Here is a 20,372-nt window from a genome sequence, read left to right on the forward strand (position 1 = left end):
GCAATTTTCCAGTGCAGATTTTAGGCAATTTGCCATAGATTGGAATTTTCATCCCAAAACATCAAGTCCAAATTACCCCCGCCCCCAAGCAAATGGTCTTGTGCAAAGGTCTATATGGACAATAAAAAACTTTATGAAAAAGACTTTTGACAGAAGGGGAGATTTGTTTACCAAAGTACACCCATGGAGAATGGCTTTTCTCCAGCTCAGCTGTTAATGGGAAGAAGGATCAGCTCTAATTTACCAGTTACTGATGACCCGCTGGAATCTAATAACAATAAAATCAAAATGAAAGAAAATCAGAAGTGGAAGCAGAAATATTATTTGACAAAAAGGCCCGTGATCTCCCATCTCTTAACCAAGGTGAGTGTGCTTGAAGAATCACACCTCTAATACTTGGCACCAAAGGGGTGCCATTAAAGAACAGTTGCATCCAAGGTCTTGTGTAGTCCAGACAGGCCAGGGGGGACACATTTAGATGTAATCAAAGGAATCCAGAAAGTTCCAACACATTGGCAGTAGGTGTGGATGTCAGCATTTCCCATCTGACTGATCCTTTATCATCAATGCACAAAAAAGAAACTGTCAAGAATCAAGAGGACAACTCAGACTCTAATGAAAGGCTGAGACTGAGAAGATCAGAACAGAAGATTAAATGTCTTGAAAGACTCATAGAGATTTGCTAACCTGCCTGGAGAAGGGGCATTTGAGAAAAGAGAGTGGTAAAGACTCACTTGAGAGTGATGTGCTGGAAACCTCTCCTCTGTAGGTAGTTGACACATTGGGTTTATGAAGGGTTGAGAATTTAATACACGTGTCATTACATAGTTGTTAGCTGTTTATATATATATATATATGTATATAAGAGTTAATTTGTTTTTCTTTACGAGGGAAGATGTAGAGATGTGTTTGCAGAAGATTATAATTTAGAGACGCTCCCTCATAACAGACAGTGTTATGAACATAGGAATTTGGAGATGTGCCTTGGAGGGAGGGGTTGGCCCCAGTTCACCAGAGATGCTCTCCAGGTTGCTTTATTAAAGTTTTATTCATTTCTCATTCCCTGGTTACTTGAATGACAATATTCATAGCTCTTCCCACTCTCCAGCTACTTTTGAGCAGTGCAGAAAAAGCCAGGCAGGCACTTTCCTGTATTCTCGCTTGGGTTAAATATACCTGATAGTTGTTTGCTTTGTGCATGTCCACTTTCTAGTTTCAGTGTGTTGCAAAGGCATGAAATGTCTTGAAATTCTACCCCACAGTGTCAAGGATATAATTGTAAAGTAAATATTAGCTGTTCCAAATGAGACATTCCAGAGATGTATTTCTTTTCAGAAGGACAGTAATGGAGCTTTTCACCCGCCTGTTATATAACAGAACATATCAGGTATTTAGTCAGTTGATGAGTCAACAAGAGGATAGGGCCCAATCTTACAGAGAATGACTCATAGAATTAATCCTTCAGCTGGACTACTGCATGAGTAAACATTTGCAGAATCTGGCTCATCATGTCTTTCTTGCAAGGCTGTTGCAAGAGTGGAAGGCAAATGATAGTTGGCTAAACAAAATGTTATTTTAGCAACTGTGCCCCTCTTTACAGATTTCCCATTAGAACTTTAATTTGCAACAAGAACCTAAGCTTGTAGTCCGTAAGAAGGCAAATTTTGCTTGCAGCAGAAATACAGGGTTTGTATCTTGTAACAAATTAAAAAGTACATTTGTATTTTTAAAACGCTACAATTATAAAAACAGACTGGGGGCAGAGACTGTCTTTTTGTTCTGGGATTGCACAACCCCTAGCAGAGTGGGGTCCTGGCCCATGACTAGGGCTTATAGGGCTACAGTAATACAAATAAATAATAATGAATGTACTAGACAATTCTTTGTCACTAGGTCAGTGATGAGCAGTACAATGATGTAAGTCACATATCAGTAAATGGGCTTAGAAGGATCTCAGGGATGCTAAATTAGTGAAAATCTCATTTCAGATGATAGAAAGGTGTTAGTGCTCTGAAATTAGATGTAACATCACCTGAAATCCATGCAGAAACATACACCTAACCTCTACTGCAGGAACAGTACAAGGTGAAAGGTACAATGAAATGTGTCCTAGCCCTGTGCACGGCTCAGTCCCCGCCTTCACTCCCTTGTCATTAGATGGGCATTGTATGGTGACAATCCTCTCAGATTGGGTAGGTGACAAAACATCTCAGACACTGATCAAAAGGCACCACTCTCATTATAATAGGTGCTTACCAGCAGCTAGGACCTTGGTTCATGATGTGTTTCCTCACTGGTGGGTACAACCGTTGTTGCTGCAGGCGCGAAATCAATGGCAAAACTCCCATGACTTCAGAGTTGCCTGGATTTCACCCCTCACATTTCACAGCTGTAGTTTGTAATCCAATTAAATTCTGGTTAAGAGGTGGCAATCATGGTTTACTGGTTTACGAATAGAGGAAAAAAGAAAGTAAAGCCCCGGTGTCAGAATTTTAGTGCCTTTGACTGAGCAAGTCAATGATTTCACCATCTACAGAAGAGTTAGCATGGAAATAGCACTATCATTCAGTAAAGTCTCACGCCACCTAGTGAGAGGAAGGTAAAAATGTATTTTTCCCGATTGTACAGAGGGGAAAACAAAAACACATGGGGCGAAATCCTGGCCCTATCAAATCCAATGGTTTTGCTATTTACTTCAATGAGGCCAGGAGGGTTAAACAACTTGATCAGCATCATATAGAGTTAGTGAGAGACCTGAGATGAGACCTGAGAACCATCTGATAGAACAAGCACAGCTCTGGTTTCTTGGACATGCCAACTCTGCCTCTATACCCACCTTTGCTCACTTTGTGTGAGCACTGCCTTTCTGTTGCCTCCTGCTGTCTCCTTTCCTGAGTGCCACTCACTTTGTCTCATGTAATGGCCTGGCATTGTTTCAGCATGGAATCACTTATTTCTGGAGAGCTGGCGTTGTGAGTGTCTAATGGTTGATAACCATGTCAGTGACTTTGGGAACTAGGTTTGTTTCAGTGATGTGAGGGTAAGACTACTATGTCTGTATGATATTTTGAATTCTCCCTGTGTTTCCCTATGCAACTGTCTCCTGTTATTTTGCCCAGTGTGAAAGTTGAACAGTTTCACTAAAGTTCAGTGGATGTTCAGATCTGGGGTCTTGGTTCAGAGCAATCTGTACATATTTAAGATCATGCATGGGCAACAGGTATAATAGGACAGGGGAAGCTAAGCCTCCCTTAATCTAGGCCGTGGCCCCACCAACACTCTGCCCTGAGGCCCAACCCTCGCTCCCCCCTCTCCCTCGTTCCCCCTTAAGCCAGTGGAGACTCATCTTGGCCTGGTGGCATGGAGCTCGGGGCTCGGCACACTGGCAGCCCAGGCCGACTTGAGCATCGGGCCGGTGCTCGGGCCAGCTGGCAGCCCGGGGTGGCTCAGGCCAGTGCTCAAGCTGGCCGGACTGCTTGGGGGTCATGGCAGTTTGGCCAGGGCTCCTCTGACCACGGTGGAGGGAGCTCGGGGCTCCAGCAGGTCGGGAGGGGTGGGGCCTCAGGTGGAAGGGGTGGGGCCAGAGACTAGCCTCCCCAAAGGGGGAGGGTTCACCCTCCACCTATGAGATTATGCATTGGATTTCACACAAAGTAATACCTCCTTTTGATTTTCAGTGCTCCATTACATTCTGAAATACACTGTTTTTTGATGAAGCAATATCTCCATAGAATGTATAGATAACAGAAGTTATAAGTACACTGATATGATTGCTTTTTAAAGAGTCATTTAATCTTAAAATAAAAGTATCCAAATGCTAAAAATAAATATTTTAAAATAAAGGAAGTGTGTTGCCTTAATCATTCATGTAGTCAATTATTAGCTATATGATTAGTGACACAAATGAAGTCTGGTCCAGGTTTGTTTGTTATTAGGTACACTCCCATGGTTTTATTGTCATAGGTTCCTGATCTACCAGTCAACTGTTGCTCCAGAGCAGTTAAAACTATGTGAGTGGGTGGCATGTTGAGCTTCAGTATTACAAGGCAAAAAGCCATTAGTTTCATGACATTATAAATGTGACTCCGAGGAGGAAAAGGTGGATGAGGTAATATCATTTATTGGACCAGCTTCCATTGGTGAGAGAGACAAGCTTTCAGGCTTACACAGAGCTCTTCTTCAGCTCTGGGAAACTAACTCAAAGTATCACAGTTTAGCTCTATCACAATAGAAGCTGGTCCAATAAAAGATATTACCTCACCCACCTTGTTTCGCTAATATCCTGTGACCAACATGGCTATAACAACACTCCATACTCTAACCAGGAGACATTTCAATGTCTTTCACTTAACAATCTGTTGAACACAACTGGATTTTATACAGGGCCTGATAATTTTAAAGTGTTTTCAGAGTGATAGCTAAAGTGAGGGCATCTATATTTGGAAATTTCAGCATGTTAAATCACATCTTAACTAACATGATGTTAAACACTCAATGCAGACATAGACTGTCCTATTTAAAATGATGTCAGTTGGTCATTGTTAACCCTAGGGTCTGCAACCACTTGACATGATTTAAACACAACGGTCCTTGTCTACACTGAATGCTAAGTCATGTTTAACATCGTGATCGCAACATGTAATTTCCCCACTTACACAAACCCTGAATGAGCCAAATTCTCCCCTGACTTGCCTGCAGTGAGTAAAACCACCCGGAGAGCTGCAGAGCTAACAGGGTTTAAGACGGGTAGAATTTGGCCCTTCTATTAATGTAGGAAAACTAAGCAATCATTATTGAATATTATGATTTATTTCTGTATTATTTGTTAAGCACCAACAACATGCTCAAAAGCCAGGGTCTCTGCCCATAAAGCTTGCTATCCAAAGAGACAAAAGCATATCTCAGCCTCATATGTGCTAGGATATCCAAAGCAAAGTCCTACCCCAGAGCTTTGTCTTGATTTTATATTTTCATTATGGGGGGTGATAGCAGGTCTGTAGTGACTTATAACCTATGCAGTCCCATAGTTTTCAGTAGGGTTGAATGGAGTGCCTACTCACCATAGGATTTGTCTTTGTTTATATACACCTGTTTAGGACATCATCTATGTTAATAATTTAAAATACTGGCCAGGACACTTGTATTATCCCATAATCTTTTGATTCTCCTCAGGCCTCCATAACATCTACCTAAATGACAATCAGAGACAGAACTAGGACCTTGGGTTAACATCTCATTTGAAGGACATTACCTCTTACAGTATGTCTACACTGCAATTACGCACCCGTGGCTGGCCTGTGCCAGAGGACTCAGGCTCAGAGGGCTTGGGTGAAGGGGCTGTTTAACTGTGGTGTAGATGTTCAAGTTCGGGCTGGAGCCTGGGCTGCAAGGTGGGGGGGTCCCAGAGCTCGGGCTGCAGCCCTCTACACCAGTGGTTTTCAAACTAGGGCCGCCGCTTGTTCATGGAAAGCCCCTGGTGGGCCAGGCTGGTTTGTTTACCTGCCACGTCCACAGGTTTGGCCGATCGCAGCTCCCACTGGCCGCAGTTCTCCGCTCCAGGCCAATGGGGGCTGCAGGAAGGGCAGCCAGCACGTCCCTCGGCCCGCGCCGCTTCCTGCAGCCCCCATTGGCCTGGAGCAGCAAACTGTGGCCAGTGAGAACTGCAATCGGCTGAACCTGTGGACGCGGCAGGTAAACAAACTGGCCCGGCCCACCAGGGGCTTTCCCTGAACAAGCAGCAGCCCTAGTTTGAGAACCACTGCTCTACACAACAATTTAACAGCTCCACAGCCTAAGACCTGCGAGCGTGAGTCAGCTGACACAGCCCAGCCACAGATGTCTAATTGCAGTCCAGCTCCCCACCCCAATACTGCACTGCTATGTCTACTGGGTCAACAATGTTATCAGCATAATCACTATTATCAGGAAGTTAAGCTCCATCTTCCTGAACCCTTTGTCTCCCTCTTCCATTCACAGCTACGCACCAACGTGGCACAAACACAGCAAAGAAAAACCTGTGGCTGGCCCATGCCAGCTGACTTGGGCTTGCGGGGCTGTTTCATTGCTGTGTAAACTTCTGGGTTCTGGCTGGAGCCTGAGCTCTGGGGCTGTCTCACCTCACAGACTCCTAAAGCCCAGGCTCCAACCCAAGCCTAGAAGTCTACACAGCAGTGAAACAGCCCCGTAGCCTGAGCCCCGTGAGCCCAAGTCCTCTGGCACAGGTGTCTATACATACCCTAAGTAGACCCAGAATCTGGCCCTTTATCTGTAAAGATTTCCAAGGGGTGTAATTTAAAAGTATTGCACATATGTGGATTAAAACCATACAACAGCCATCTAGCCATTTTTATAATCTATATCTTATACTGGCCTAAATGTTATCAATAATCCTTATGAGACTACACGTGTGCAGTTTAATATGCTACAGATGCATGTGCTGTCACAACAGAGATAATGTAATTCCTTCAGGTAGGATATTAGGTGGGAACCTATTGACTATTATAGTTATTCCCTAAAACTTTAATAAAGAAACCTTTTGTCTGGCATTAAATCTGTCAAAATGAAATGAATTGAAAGCGGAACTTTCTCCCTAATTCATGCCACTGAAATAGTCTGTCTTTAAAGAGGGCTGTTATTGTAATAATTAGTCATTTCACATGATCATAGAATTTTTTGTTGCTATGTTTGTTTTATTTTATCCAGGCTTCAGGAATTTCATAGTTGTTGCCTTGGATCTATCAATCTTATGACTCAACGATTCCACAGTTACTGCCAGATCTCTGTGGACAACGGAGCAATTATCTTGTTAGCTTCTATTACTGTAGCCCTGACTTCATGAGTAGCCAACACAATGGTTTGAGTCCCTGAACCGCGTTTTTGTATGCTTTCTGTTGCTTTTGCATTTGGGGTTCGTTTGTTGCTTGTTTTCACAACTTCCATGGCTCTTCTGTTGTTGGAATGCCTGTAGCACTCATTTATTTATAGGTATCCCACTAGGGCCCCTGACATTTTTCTATGATGTTTCACATTTCTTGAAACTGCCCTCTGAAATCAACACCTAACAGGCTTGTGGATAGTAAAGGTTTGAAGTGTCAATATTTACCCAGTATTTAAGGTACAGATTAAGTAACGTGATTATTTACCTGCCAGCTGTTATGAAGGGTGAACTTTTCTGTAACTAGTAACCTGATGATAATCAATTATGATCATGACTCAAATTTCTCTTATAAATGTCAAAATAAAATCATGGTCCATTCTCTATGCTCATCTCTCTAAATGGGCCATTTTGTCTTTTGACTAAATTTAGGTTCTAAGGGACAAATTATTTTGAAGTGATGGTCTAGTGACAATTCTGACTGAAAATTTTCAAATCACAAGTATTACGATATAGACATCTTAGTAGCCTTAATAAGGCATTTGGATGTCTCCAAGTAAATCTGCTGAGGTGACACCATAGAGAGCGGCTCTCCCCAAACTCAGCCCCACCTCTCTGCCCAAAAATGCTTCCTCTGAACCCACAGAGGCCCAGCTGTGTGAAGTTCCATGGGATGATTTCCAAGGAATGGAAGGAAAGACGGCTAATGCTGTGTTGACTCAAACGCACTCCCCTCTAAAAGATTTTGGCCCTGATGAAGCTTTCCTCTCAGCTCATCCTCTCTGTGTTACCCGGAGAGATTACTTAGAGTTTATCCAAATACAACTCCAGTCTGCAGAAGTGCCTTCTCTGCTGTCCATTCCCCTATGATCCACTTGAGCTAAGTAGTTGTAAACATATCTGAAATTAGACAGTTGTCTCTAGCCATAGTATGTTCAGTGCTACCAACTCAAAGTTTCTAGCCCTCCTGGTTTCAAGAGAAAAGTTCAAAAAGAAGAAGTGAGCCCACACTAAAGGCTCAGAAGCCGAAAGCAAATAAAAAGAACCCCAATTTTTTATTTAAAAAGCTCTGATGATTTTTAAGCCAATTTCATTAATTTTGTGGCCCTGACATGATTTATTTAATATTTGGGACTGGTGACACTTTATGTCCCAACCCACTGGGCTGTAAAAAATTACTGGCTTCCACTCTTAACATCTGTGTTTGGAAGACTAGGACTAAGGACTGTATAGATTCAAAGCTTGTTTGATTTGGAGTTATAAAGTACCGTGGATTGACTGAAATGGAACAGGCCAAGGAATTCCCCCCCACCCCCATGCTGCAATTTGAGGACATTAAGTCAATGAAACTTATATGGTAGAAGAAAATAACTAATGGCTAAAAAGTTTTGCCCACTTCTTTCTGCAACAAGTTTTGAATGGTACCAGGCTCTGTTAGTACAGTAGCTCCAAAGTATAATGTTGTAATGAATACTGCTGTCTGGACTGCTTTAGAGTGACCAAATACTAAAGTACTGCCTAGGAAGGAGCACTGCGGAAAGGGATCTGGGGATCATAGTGGACCACAAGCTAAATATGAGTCAACAGTGTAACACTCTTGCAAAAAAAAGCAAACATTTTGGGATGTATTAGCAGGAGTGTTGTAAGCAAGACATGAGAAGTAATTCTTCCGCTGTACTCCATGCAGATTAGGCTTCAACTGTGTCCAGTTCTAAGTGCCACATTTCAGGAAAGATGTGGACAAATTGTAGAAAGTCCAGAGAAGGGCAACAAAAATGATTAAAGGTCTAGAAAACATGACCTATGAAGGAAGATTGAAAAAAATGGGTTTGTTTAGTCTGGAAAAGACAAGACTGAGCGGGGACATCATAGTTTTCAAGTACATAAACGGTTGTTACAAGGAGGAGGGAGAAAAAAATGTTCTTCTTAACTTCTGAGGATAGGACAAGAAGCAATGGGCTTAAATTGCAGCAAGGGAGGTTTAGGTTGGACATTAGGAAAAACTTCCTACCTGTCAGGGTGGTTAAGCACTGGAATAAATTGCCTAGGGAGATTGTGGAATCTCCATCATTGGAGATTTTTAAGAGCAGGTTAGACAAACACCTGTCAGGGATGATCTAGAAGATAAAACTTAGTCCTGTCATGAGTGCAGGGGACTGGACTAGATGACCTCTCAAGTTCCCTTCCAGTCCTATGATTCTATGATTAAATTGTATCCAGGCCATGCAATAAACATTCATTTCAAAATTACCCTTCCTTTAAATTCATAGAATCACATGGTGCTCTTGTCACTGCTGGGTTCCAAATACCGAATTATATTATTTCAGGCAAATTGCTAGGCAATGTACTCTAGAGCAGAAGTACTCTATTCCTTGGGAAATATGAATTCTGCAGTTGTTTGCTCACTCCCTGATGGGCAGTACTAAACCTGGAGGTCATGTACATCCACTCTGTATCCCGCCTGCCCCATCAACGTTTCGTCCTACCTAGTCTGTCAGTATAGGTGGTGGTGTTCAAACACTCAGCAAGCTGACTCCAGTCAGAGCTGAATCAGGCCTTTTGTAAACAAATCCTGTACAGTGCAGGATGTGGAGTTCACTTCTGTGCGTTTGTCTATCTAGGTAATTATATTGCACCCATCTCTGTGGTACCTGAGCTACTAGGGTGGCCATTTGGCTCATCACAGTTACCAGTTTGCATGTTAGAACTGCTGCACATCTGCCCTGACCTTGGAGTTATGCACCCAAAGTCCCTGAATATCCCAATCCAGAGTGGGTCTCTGGGTTAACAACACCCTTGTTTCAAAAACTACTTTAGGAATAGGACACTGGACTGAGATTTTCCTGCTCTACCACCCAGTGACATGCTTTGTGACCTTGAGCCAGGTATTTCACTTCTCTGCCTCTGTTTCCCCATCTGTAAAATGGGAATAATGATGCTTATCTTTCTTTATAGAGTGCTTTGAGATCTATGAACAAAATATACTCTATAAGAATGAACTATTATTATCTTTATCACCACAGTGCCACTCTGGGTATAAGGACTATTGTGCATTAAGAGCATTTTAAGATATCTTGGGTATTTTTGCTTTGTGATTCTAAATTGCTAAATAGTCTGTAATCAGCAATACCTGTTAGGTATCTTCAGTGAACACATACACACAACACACAAGAAGCTTTCCAAACAATCAAAATCTTTTCTTTAACTTCCAATAAAATCTTTGAGATTTCATGGTGGGACTCAAAGGCAGTTAAATATTTTGTTTGTTTTATTACAAGGCATGTAAATAAAAACTTGCATAATCTGAAAAAGATATTAGCTAGAAAACAGTATTAAAGTGTTTTTCTTGAGAAACCTGACAATAAATACATTTTCACCCCCAATACTAAAAATGCTTATTGCTTTGCAATGAAATAAATATAGCACAGCTCCTTCATACACAAATCTGGGTATAAAAAGTCCATGTGGTTTCTTATAAAAGATCAGGTGGTTTTACAATTTGGCATCTCTCACATGATGCATTTTGCATTTTAATCTGATTTTTTTGTTTTTGTTGACAGTCCTACAGTATGAAAGTCAGAGGGGAAATATCGTTTGGCTAGAAATATTTTTTCCATTAAATATTACATTTTCAAAAGTAAGAGATGTATATGTTCATGGGTGTTAGCCCTGGAAACAAGACAGTGACTATTCTAGAGAAATGCAGATTTTGGGTGCTTAAGAAAATCAGACCAACTATTTGGCAAAGGATCAGTTCCCAGTGAGTTCATCATTTCTCTGTACATTTTTCCAAAAATAATAATGAGAAGGTGCAATTCATTCACCAGATCATGAATGTTTAGGTTCTTACACTATTATCTAAAGGCAACAAGAGAAACAAGAAGTAAATTTAAAAACACACCCTGCTTAACTTTAGGATGTTCTGGTGTATAAGAGAAAGCTTTTTTAAAAACTACTGAAAAATATTAAGAAAGGCTTTTGTTTTCCATGCATTGTGCTGTGCTTATTACCAGCACATTTTGTCACCATCACAACTGTGAATCCAAGTAAAAAATGTTTTTCTTGTAGTCCAATCTAATATAGATTGATTATTGTTCACATTGTAGTTAAATAATGTCCACAGAAGAGAACATCTGTCATAATCCAACCTTCTTAAAGTACTGATAGGTCATGGCAAGACTTGGACTTAAGTTTGAAGGCCATATTCTTGTTGTTCTTGGCAACTATTTTGCCCCAGAACCGCCTGGCTTTCTTAGGAATGCTCTCTCTCCTCTTCTGATATGCCAGCCTCCTCTCGTTCTTTTCCTTGCTGTCCCTTCTTAGCCGGACCTGCCGCACAATTCCTTCAAATAGTTCCTTCACGTTGTGCTGGACAGCTGCGGAGGTCTCGATGAACTTACAGTCAAACACAACAGCACAAGCGCGGCCCTCTGTAAAATTGTAAGGGATCTATGTCAGTAGGCATAGCATTCAGATAGTGCATGTTCCCTAAGCAAAAGGGAGAAGGGCAAAGCTGCTAAACACAGTGCCATGCACTGTACAGAATGTGAGCTATCTGTAAATGCCCTAAATAGAGTCACTTGTACTTCAGGGGAATCTCAGTGACTCATGTTCAGAGGCAATGAGGTTACCATTATTGAGAGCAATATATTGCTTGATCCATTTACAGCCATATTTTCAAAATACAACTTTTAAGATTGCGGGCATAATTTTGCCTATGCCAAAACTCAGATTTCTACGTGCACACTTAGAGTACGTCTACACTGCAATAGAAACCCTCAGCCCTGGGTCTCAGAGCCCAGGTCAGCTGACTCAGGCTCATGGGGCTTGGGCTATAAAGGTATAAAATTGCTGTATAGACTTTCAGGCTTGGGATGGAGCTTAAACTCTCCCCCTTGCCCAGGCTCCCCCAAGCCCTAACATCATATTGCAATTGTATAGCCCTGCAGCCTGAGCCTCAGTCAGCTGACCCAGGCCAGCCATGGCTGTGCCATGGGTCTCTTATCGCGGTGTAGACATACCCTGAATGGGCAAGTTCCTACCTACCTGATTTGTATGTGTAAATATAGGCCTGATTCTATCCTCATTGAAGTCAATGGTAAAACTTGCAACTAACAGCGAAAGGAGTAGGACTGGGCCCACAGATTGCACACACAAATTGTAGTCTTCGAACAGCAAAAACTTTAGGGTGAACAGCAACATGTGCAAAAAATTAAGTATTAGCTAAATTATGCCCATAATTTTAGAAGCCACTTTGAAATGGTGACCCTTATTTTTTATATTTGAACCTAAACTAACTCTAATGATCTTCTTCTACATGGATACCAGCATGCTCTGATACTCCCCTCCTGCTCCAAACACATCAGGTGGTTGACTCATGGAGTGCTTAAAATGAAACCCAGCTTCCTGCCTTCACTCGAGGCAAAGTGCCTTTAACAGCCAGCACTAGGAAGAATGTGAAAATGAAAATAAGAAGCCTAGTAATACTACTGAGCTCTTGTGCTCTACTGCTATACGTCTCCCAGTGAGAAGTTTTCGTGTATGGCCAGTGTGACGGGGCCAGAATGCAGGGTAAAGTCCAGATCAGCTTTCCATTCCCCTTGCATGGGGACCTGGGAAAAGGTCTATCAGAGGGGCTTCTTGGAAGACAGAGGAGATGGTGAATACCTTTGAAAAGGTCAAGCTCTACAGTCAATGGTCATGGGAGTGGGCTGAAACCTAAGCTGGGGGGAGTTTCTCATCTGTTTCAGGTAACACTATTTTATTGTGTTGTTGTAGACACTGCACATCCAACACTCACGGCTAAGTTTCCAGGGAGAGACTCGATCCATCTCCCATTAAAGTCAACGAGAGTCTTTTAATTCACATTTATGGGAGCTGAATCAGGACCTTAAACTTGGGATTTGGGGGTTGAGGTTTTTTGTTTGTTTTTTTGCTATTGAACCATTCCACCCATCCTGACATCAGTGGGAATTCTGCAAGCAGATCTAGGACAGTATATGGCTATTAAAGTTAGAAAGTGGTTGTCATGGTAATTTTCCATACCTGACACAGAGACTTCACGGCACCTGACGAGATCGCTTTTGTTGCCCACTAAAATAATGGGAATATCTTCTGTCTGGCGTGCCCTGCGGAGCTGTATTCTTAGTTCAGAGGCTTTCTCAAAGCTCGCTCGGTCTGTGATGGAGTAGACAATCAAGTATGCATCTCCTACTTGCATGCAGTGATCTTGGATCCATTCTTCTTCACTCTGATAAAATAAAATAGATACAGCCAGCATTAGCAAGAGCCTGGCTTTCTTAACTGGAAGCCCAACTGAGCTTTTACAGAAAAAATGTAATATTACGCAACCCAAATTCAACCCTGGGGTCACTTTGCTGGGTATGGTTCTAATCACAGTTACACCAGTATCAAACCAAAGGAACATGGATATACACCAGCACAAATCTGGGCAAAAATTGGCCAACAGACTTCATTAACTTGTGTTTGCTTATGCCCAGGTCAACTTTAGCTCTGATCATGTTTCCAGCATTTTTGTATTTAATAATAAATCAGACAAAGAAATTTCTTTGCCATTTTCAAACTTTCCTGGAGGAGCTTGGACATTTTTAAAGACCCCAGGCTTTCACTGACTATAGAATTATGGATAACACCTCCTTACTTGGTCAACAAATGCATGTTCCTAGTAAAACTATAGTATTACCACTCATTCATACTTAATTTCCCTTTGGCACTTGAATAGAATGAATGGAATGGAATACCTTATTTTCCCACATGTCAAGCAGTATAATGGTTGCGCTTTCACCATCTACCATCAAGGTCCGTTCATATGTATCTTCTAGAATAAAAATCCACAATGTTAGCAATACATCGCTTCCTCTTGTTATATATGTAGCAATAAAGAAAAATAGCCATATACATATAATTTGTTCCAAGTTTGAATTCAGTGAACCCAGTTTACTGTTGGTGTGAGTCCATTGATTTCAGTGGAGTTGTATCCATTTCCACGAGCAGTGCATGTGGCCCTATGTCTCTCTACTGTTTTTTTCTTAGTTTTCATGGTAAATGAACGAGACTGAAAGAGTTTGGAACTAGGGTTCATTATTTTGACTGAAAAGCTCTTTATCCTATGTGGGGCAGGGGTAGGCCGGGGGAGGGAGAAGAGGAATATAACCAGTGAAAGAAATAAATCAAATGCTGAACATTTGACCCCCCTGGGAGCAGCTGACAGACGTACAGACTCCAGCAAGGCTTAGTAATGGAAAATATTTGTTTTCACTCTAGCAGGGACCCTTTCCGGGTGAACTCCGAGCCGTTCAGCCACCGAGCAGCCCTAGCAACGGGCAGCGGTGTGTGAGGCAAAGGTTGTTGGGCTCTATAAATCTGTAATTGATGCTGCTATTGCAATACAGATCTCTGAACTGTCCCTAGTTCCCCTGGCTTTATTCTGTCCCACGTTAGCGTTTCTCACTTACTGGTCGCCTATGAACATTAAAGAGGTGACGAAGCATTTCACAGCAGTTTGGTAGGACGTGGCAGAACCTGCCTAACCCTGGGTAGGGACCTGCAACATTCATATCTGGATTTCAAACTGCACCCGGTTCAGAGGTATTTAGATCTGAGATCAGCGCCAAGCCATTATAGAGACCAAGGGCCACTGTGAAATTTGGATTCCATTCCCCTTCCCTTTCACTCCCTTGAAGTTTGGGGTGTTTGAATGCATGTTTTTGGTTTGGGCCCATCTCTAGTCTTGTGTAACTGCTAGCATAATAAAATCCAGTGTCAGGGCAGACAGCTTCTGAACAGCTTTATGCATCACCATGCTGTTCAGAGCACCTATCCAAACCACTCTGATGGAGGATATTACTTATTTTAAATAAAGGCGCTTGCCTCATAAGCTCTGACTGTGCTTTTGTGAAGTGATCTTTCCCCAAGTCCTAATCTTGGATTCTCTTGGAAGCCAGAAAACAGTGAGTCCATGGAGTAGAATGAGCCAAGGGGCACTAAAGAATAGCCAAATGTTGTTTTTTTTAAATCCGTTCTGCCACAGAAACTTTAAAATGGGAAACTCTTTGTAAACAAAAGGGCACTGGGCTGACACAGCTGGCCACCTGGGGGTGGATGGCCCTAAAAGGAAAACACTAACCAAGAGGAGCAATTTCACTTCTAGCCCAGTAGGTTCTCCTTTGTGCTTGTGCCTCAGATTAATCCTAGGCAAACGTCTGAGTCCAGCAGAGCTGAACAGAGAGCAGGCTGTAGGAGGCATAAAGCTCCCCTTCACACTCCCCCTCATCTTGAGGCTGCTCTGTGGAGGACTGGGCCTCTGGAGTAAGTTTAGAGCAGCTTGAAGGCTGCTCTACCTTACCCTGGCTTCTGGCAGCTCCCAGTGTTTGGAACAACAGCATAGGAGCATCCCACCCATGTGCCCTACATCAGCAGCAGGGAGATAGCACAACACAGGCACTGCTACACTGATTCTACACTAACTGGAGGCTCCCTTTGACCTGGGGTGATCCTCTGAATTTTGGTCACACCTGCTGTAAGGACACATGCTGCCAACAGTGCAGCACAAAGCACCAACACCCAACAGAAGATCTGGTCCATCATATACCATAAGGCAGCTGGGCAAAATTCCACTTCCTTGGCACAAGTAACATTTTTCAGATAAGTAAAATATTATCATTGGTTTGGGGATTATTTCCCCTCGCATCCTCATAACTGTGAAGGTGGGTGACTAGGCATGGTGCCTGGGCTAGTAGATTGTCAGGGCAGTTTTGCAAGTCTGCAAGAAAGAAGAGTGGAAGTGACCATAAGCTTGTACTGTGCTGTACTTTGTGCTGCTGGAGAGCAGGCTAGATAGCTGCTAGAAGGCCCTTCCTGTGCAAATGAGGTCCAGCATGATTACAGGACTACTCAGTGGAAGATGAAAACAAAACACGCCTGATTCGCTGATCCGTGTTCAGTGCATCAAAGGGGTCCTCAAGTTCCCCTCAGGGCCCCAAGATTTATATTTCCAGCTTGTGGTCATGCACAAGCAGGATTTGGACCCTGTATTTTTCATTCCAGGCCGTGTGAAGTGGTAAATCGTTCCTAGCCCGGCACAGAAAGGGAGAAGAACATAAGGTGCCTTCCCTTCTGGCCGCCACTGAACCATTGCATAGGAGCCAGGCACATTCATGTCCCTGGTGTTCCTTGAACACAAAGACTGCTCTGGTGCTGCCTGTTTGCTAGGCATCCCAAAGAGACAGGGCGACAAGGGGTAGTGGAGGGATGGGGCCATCTGTGCTGGTCAGTGAAAGTGAGCTAACCAGAGTGGGAGCAACCCCTGCCCTTTCTCCAAAGCGTGGGCGTTTCCACATCTTCAGAGGCGCAGGACCTCCTGCTACAACACAGCCCCTCCCCAACGGTATCCCGCACACAAAACATGGCCCATGGCTCAATGCCACTGTTTAGCCTTAATTGATCCTTGGGAATAGCGAAAATACGAGTCCCCTCGCTCTAAGGCAGAGGTGCATAGTAAAAGAAAGATGCCTAGCAAAAAACTGAAGACCATGTCAGCCTCCTCTTTTTCCCCAAATTAACTGGGGAGCAGGATTTTTTCCTCACACTACTGAGGCGCCATTGTCTGCTCTTCCCTTGTGGGAAGTGGGGGATCTGTGCCATGCAGGTGATATGAAATGCTGATGAGAAGAACCCAAACAGCTTATATTGAGGCAATTTATTTGCATACAAATTTGGTGAGATTACTTAATGACCAGCAAGTATTTTGTTGGTACCTGTAAAGCAGGGCAGGGATTTTTATTTTTCTACCCTTATCTCTTGCTGATATGTAACTCTTAACCATTTCTTTAAAATCCCAAATGATTTTAGGCACCGATTTCTCATAGCATCACAAGGCTGGCAATGCAGTTTACCTCACACCAAGGTAAAGCAGGAGTTGATGCACTGGAGCTTGCATTTACACCAGGGTGAAACTGGTATAAGATCTGATTCAGGCCTTCTATGTAATGTATTTACAGCACAGTCAAGAAGATTCCAACCACCCTTTTTAAAAAGAAAGGGCTCAGAAGCTGTACTGTTCTCCTTTGTCTGTATGTCAGCCGATTTAGACCTTTGTCAGTGAGTATCTTTTTTCATAGCCCCCAATTTTTGAGACAGATGCGTGTGCTGGAATCAGCTTTGAAAATAAGGGCCAAGTGTCAGGCACTCCAGATTAAATGACCTTACTAATTTTCTGTGTCTTACTGCTGATGACTATTGCCAAGAAAGGCTTTGAGTAAACATAAGCAATGCAGAATATAATGACCTACCTCCTAGCACATCACAGTCACTGTCCATGCTGTCATGTACGCCTGCAAAGATATTGGCCAAGGTAGATTTCCCCACTCCATGCTCCCCAATCATTACCACCCGGTAGTAGGTATTTCCGGACTCGGAGGAAATGACTGAATCGGAAGACTCTGATGACCAACTCCTTCGGTAATAATCATCGGGGTTCATAGTGTATCTCTTGCGCACGTTGTACTCATGGGGGTTTTTGTGGACGGTCAGGTGCCTTCCATCGGCAGGGATGCTCCAGCGTTGCTGCTGTGCGTGCAGCGCGCTGCTGCTGCGACGCATGGTGACGTTATTCAAAGTCATGGTTTTTCCCTAGGGAAAAATAGTGAAGTTGCAAAGGTTATGCACCAGGAATTTGAAATGGGCTCCATTTTTAAAAAAAAACATTGATAAGGTATATCCTTTGCAACTGCAAATGCCTAGTGCACAGACAAAAGAAGAGAAGAACCTGCCTCTTTCATTTGCCTTTAACATTTCTAATTAGCAAACCATAGTCATGGCTTTAGGATTCAGTTGAAATCAGCATTAAATACTAAGCCCTATCTTTGTCTCCCCCTAGTTATGAATATTAGTCACAGCCTTGCTTTGGGGATGGTGCAGAGCTGAACTGCCCCAAAGGGAGCAGTAGGAGGCAGAATGCCTTTCATAGCAACCTATCACATGGGGGACCATGCCCACCACTGTGTCCTTTCAGAAAAGGCATAGTTCCCGTGTGCTGGTCCCTGCCCATTCTGGGGCACTGTGCATCTCTAGGCAGGTGCAGAGGGAGAAATACAGAGACTGCAATTGTGCCTGTCCCTTACACAGACCATGCAATGGAGTGAAGGTTCCTTGCACCTTCTCCCATCACTGCATACCCATGTAAAGTCCAGCAGAATCTGCTGGGGGTTTGTTAAACAAGAAATTGTTCTTTGCCTGCAAAGTATCATGCTTAGTCTCAACTGACAGTTGAATCTGTTGTGAGAACAACAAACATTATACTCCGCACATTTAGATAATTTCCTCTGGTGGAAAAAGAACCACATCAACAAGTCTTGCTATAATGGGCTTTTTTTGCACTCAGTTTACCAGTGTAAAAAAAAGGAGCAACTCCATTGCACACAATGGAATTAAGCTGGTATCAAACGGGTGTAAGAGAGAGCAGAATGAGGTCTGATGGGATCCCAGAGTATGTACCTGATCACACCACTAGAGGAGATATCACTGGGAGAAAATAGCTCATAAATTTACATGAATTGGCCGAGGAGCAGCTAGTCAGGTTAGCTCCTCTTGTCTAAACATGGCTTTTAATTACATTTGGCTTTTGAATGTATTTTGCCTTGGTTGGAGGCAGAATGTAATGATGTCATTCCTAATGGTCCACAGCTACCATTTTTAGGAAAGTTACTTTGGTGCTCTCCAGTTCCCAAGGTGACAGTTACTTATACATTTTGCTTTTTTAGGCTTAAGTCTGATGGCTCTCAGTTCTCTTCTGCATATTAACAAAGAGAGCATCTGCTATTAAAACATCCGGGGCCACTTTCAAACTTTATTCCTCTTTTGTGTTTGCAAAAAGTGCAGCATCTCATCAAATCGCACACTAGCAATTATTTTTTCTAACTCAAGCAACCCTTGAAAACTTTTTAGAGCAGGTACAGAGCAGGTCATAAAACAAATGTGCTGAAAAACAGCAAACTGTACCTATAATTTGAATATCAGCCTTTACCAAGCATATTGCCCCTTTTCTACAACTTGTGACCTATGCCATTTTCTATCTGTAATTCCAGCATTTGTTGCAAAATCAGTTCATCAGTATTCCATAGAGTCACATAAACTTTTTGCTAGCAAGAAATGTTTTTAGCTGGAGACCAGGCACCAAACAAACACTGCTTCACAAACAAAATTAAATATTTTAACTTTCAAGCATATATTTTTCTGTCATTCCCCTGTCAAGAAGACAGAATGAGAAATGTTAACATTGATTTGGCTAAATAATAAACAGTCTACATTAGCAGTGCTTCCTTAAGAGATTTCCACAGTTTAATAAACTAAACAAGACAATGTCTTATAACTTACTGTAGTGCATTCAATTCCAAATTCAAACTATATTTCACATTACATATGTCATTTATCTACTTGGTTCTATCATTTCTCTTCACTAAAGTAATACATTCAAACTAACACTTTTCAGCCAGCAGCACCTTACTTTTTACAGTCTCTTCCACCAGTCAGCTCCTTTTGCCTTCCTGTCTGTTTCTTGCAGAGGAGTGTGATATATTGAACTGGTCTGCTGGAGTAAACCCTCTTCTCTTCAGTGGCTGCCTCTCTAATTCTTTCTCTGCAAACATGGTTTATATTAGTCCATCTGATCAGAGACAGGGCTTTTCCGTTACGTCATTGGCCTGGTCACACAACAGCCAGCCCCCAGCTGGGAGGAAGCAGGCATGCAGAAGAGCAAAAACTTACGGACAGTAACACTAATAAAATTACTTACTTGAAGTCATATGATTTTTTTCTTCATTAATAATGCCAGTAAACCTTTTGTCTTCTTACAAAGTGGAAAAATACAATAAATTCTCATCTCTTTCAGCTTTGCACTCAAGTGCTCTTGAAATCAGTGATGTCTGAAGAATTGCTTGTGCTTTTCTAATGTCCCAAGTGCTACAAATATATTTCATTATCTAACTATAAAATGGAAGGGACTCCATCCTGGAATACCTCATCTCCTACATGTAATCATAGTTCAATAATTTGTAAATACCTGAAAATTAGGGATTTTGTCCTATTTTTCAGTATAAGAATGACTAATACAAAAGAGCCCATTTTTCATTTTCTTTAAAATCTACAAGTCACTGAACCATTTGCTCAGACTCACTGCACTGCTTTTTGGATGCACAGATTCCTATTCATCGCAGTGTTACTTCAGTTTGATGCTAATGTAATTCCACTGGTATGAAAGGTGTTACACTCGCATGAAAGTGGAGTAGCACAATGCTGCATAGTTTTAGAAAACCTGAAACTATATTGTACGTTTTACAAAAGAGGGGCTTGATCCTTAGATCTTTACTCTTTCAAGCCTCCTTAACTGCAAGGAGTTTTGCCAGAGAAAGCACTGCATTATCACACTCCTAGCCTGATACTTTTAAGGCTAGATGGAAAATTTGTATTCATTCTACTGATA

The 20,372-nt window shown here is 42.3% G+C and overlaps 1 protein-coding gene across 1 annotated transcript; it reads right to left on the reverse strand.

The window, feature by feature from the left end:
• Window positions 1-10,125: 10,125 nt before the first annotated feature.
• On the reverse strand, window positions 10,126-19,547 carry GEM (GTP binding protein overexpressed in skeletal muscle). Its single transcript, XM_039521179.1, has 5 exons — window positions 19,398-19,547; window positions 17,185-17,524; window positions 13,636-13,712; window positions 12,920-13,124; window positions 10,126-11,304 (listed from the first exon to the last, which is right to left on the reverse strand). The coding sequence occupies exons 2-5, from the start codon at window positions 17,513-17,515 to the stop codon at window positions 11,027-11,029; spliced, it is 891 nt and encodes a 296-aa protein (XP_039377113.1). The 5' UTR covers window positions 17,516-17,524; window positions 19,398-19,547; the 3' UTR covers window positions 10,126-11,026.
• Between the last annotated feature and the right edge of the window lie 825 nt (window positions 19,548-20,372).

Source organism: Mauremys reevesii, linkage group 2 (assembly GCF_016161935.1).
Source record: "Mauremys reevesii isolate NIE-2019 linkage group 2, ASM1616193v1, whole genome shotgun sequence".
Lineage (NCBI taxonomy): Eukaryota > Metazoa > Chordata > Testudines > Geoemydidae > Mauremys > Mauremys reevesii.

Excerpts from the sequence above, each read along its gene's own strand:
- GEM (XM_039521179.1), bottom strand. The coding sequence starts at position 17,515 with ATGACTTTGAATAACGTCACCATGCGTCGCAGCAGCAGCGCGCTGCAC. Across the intron at positions 13,713-17,184 it reads TGACTGTGATGTGCTAGGAG|AAGATACATATGAACGGACC; the intron begins GTAGGTCATTAT and ends TTTTTATTCTAG. Across the intron at positions 13,125-13,635 it reads TTGACATGTGGGAAAATAAG|AGTGAAGAAGAATGGATCCA; the intron begins GTATTCCATTCC and ends TTATTTTATCAG.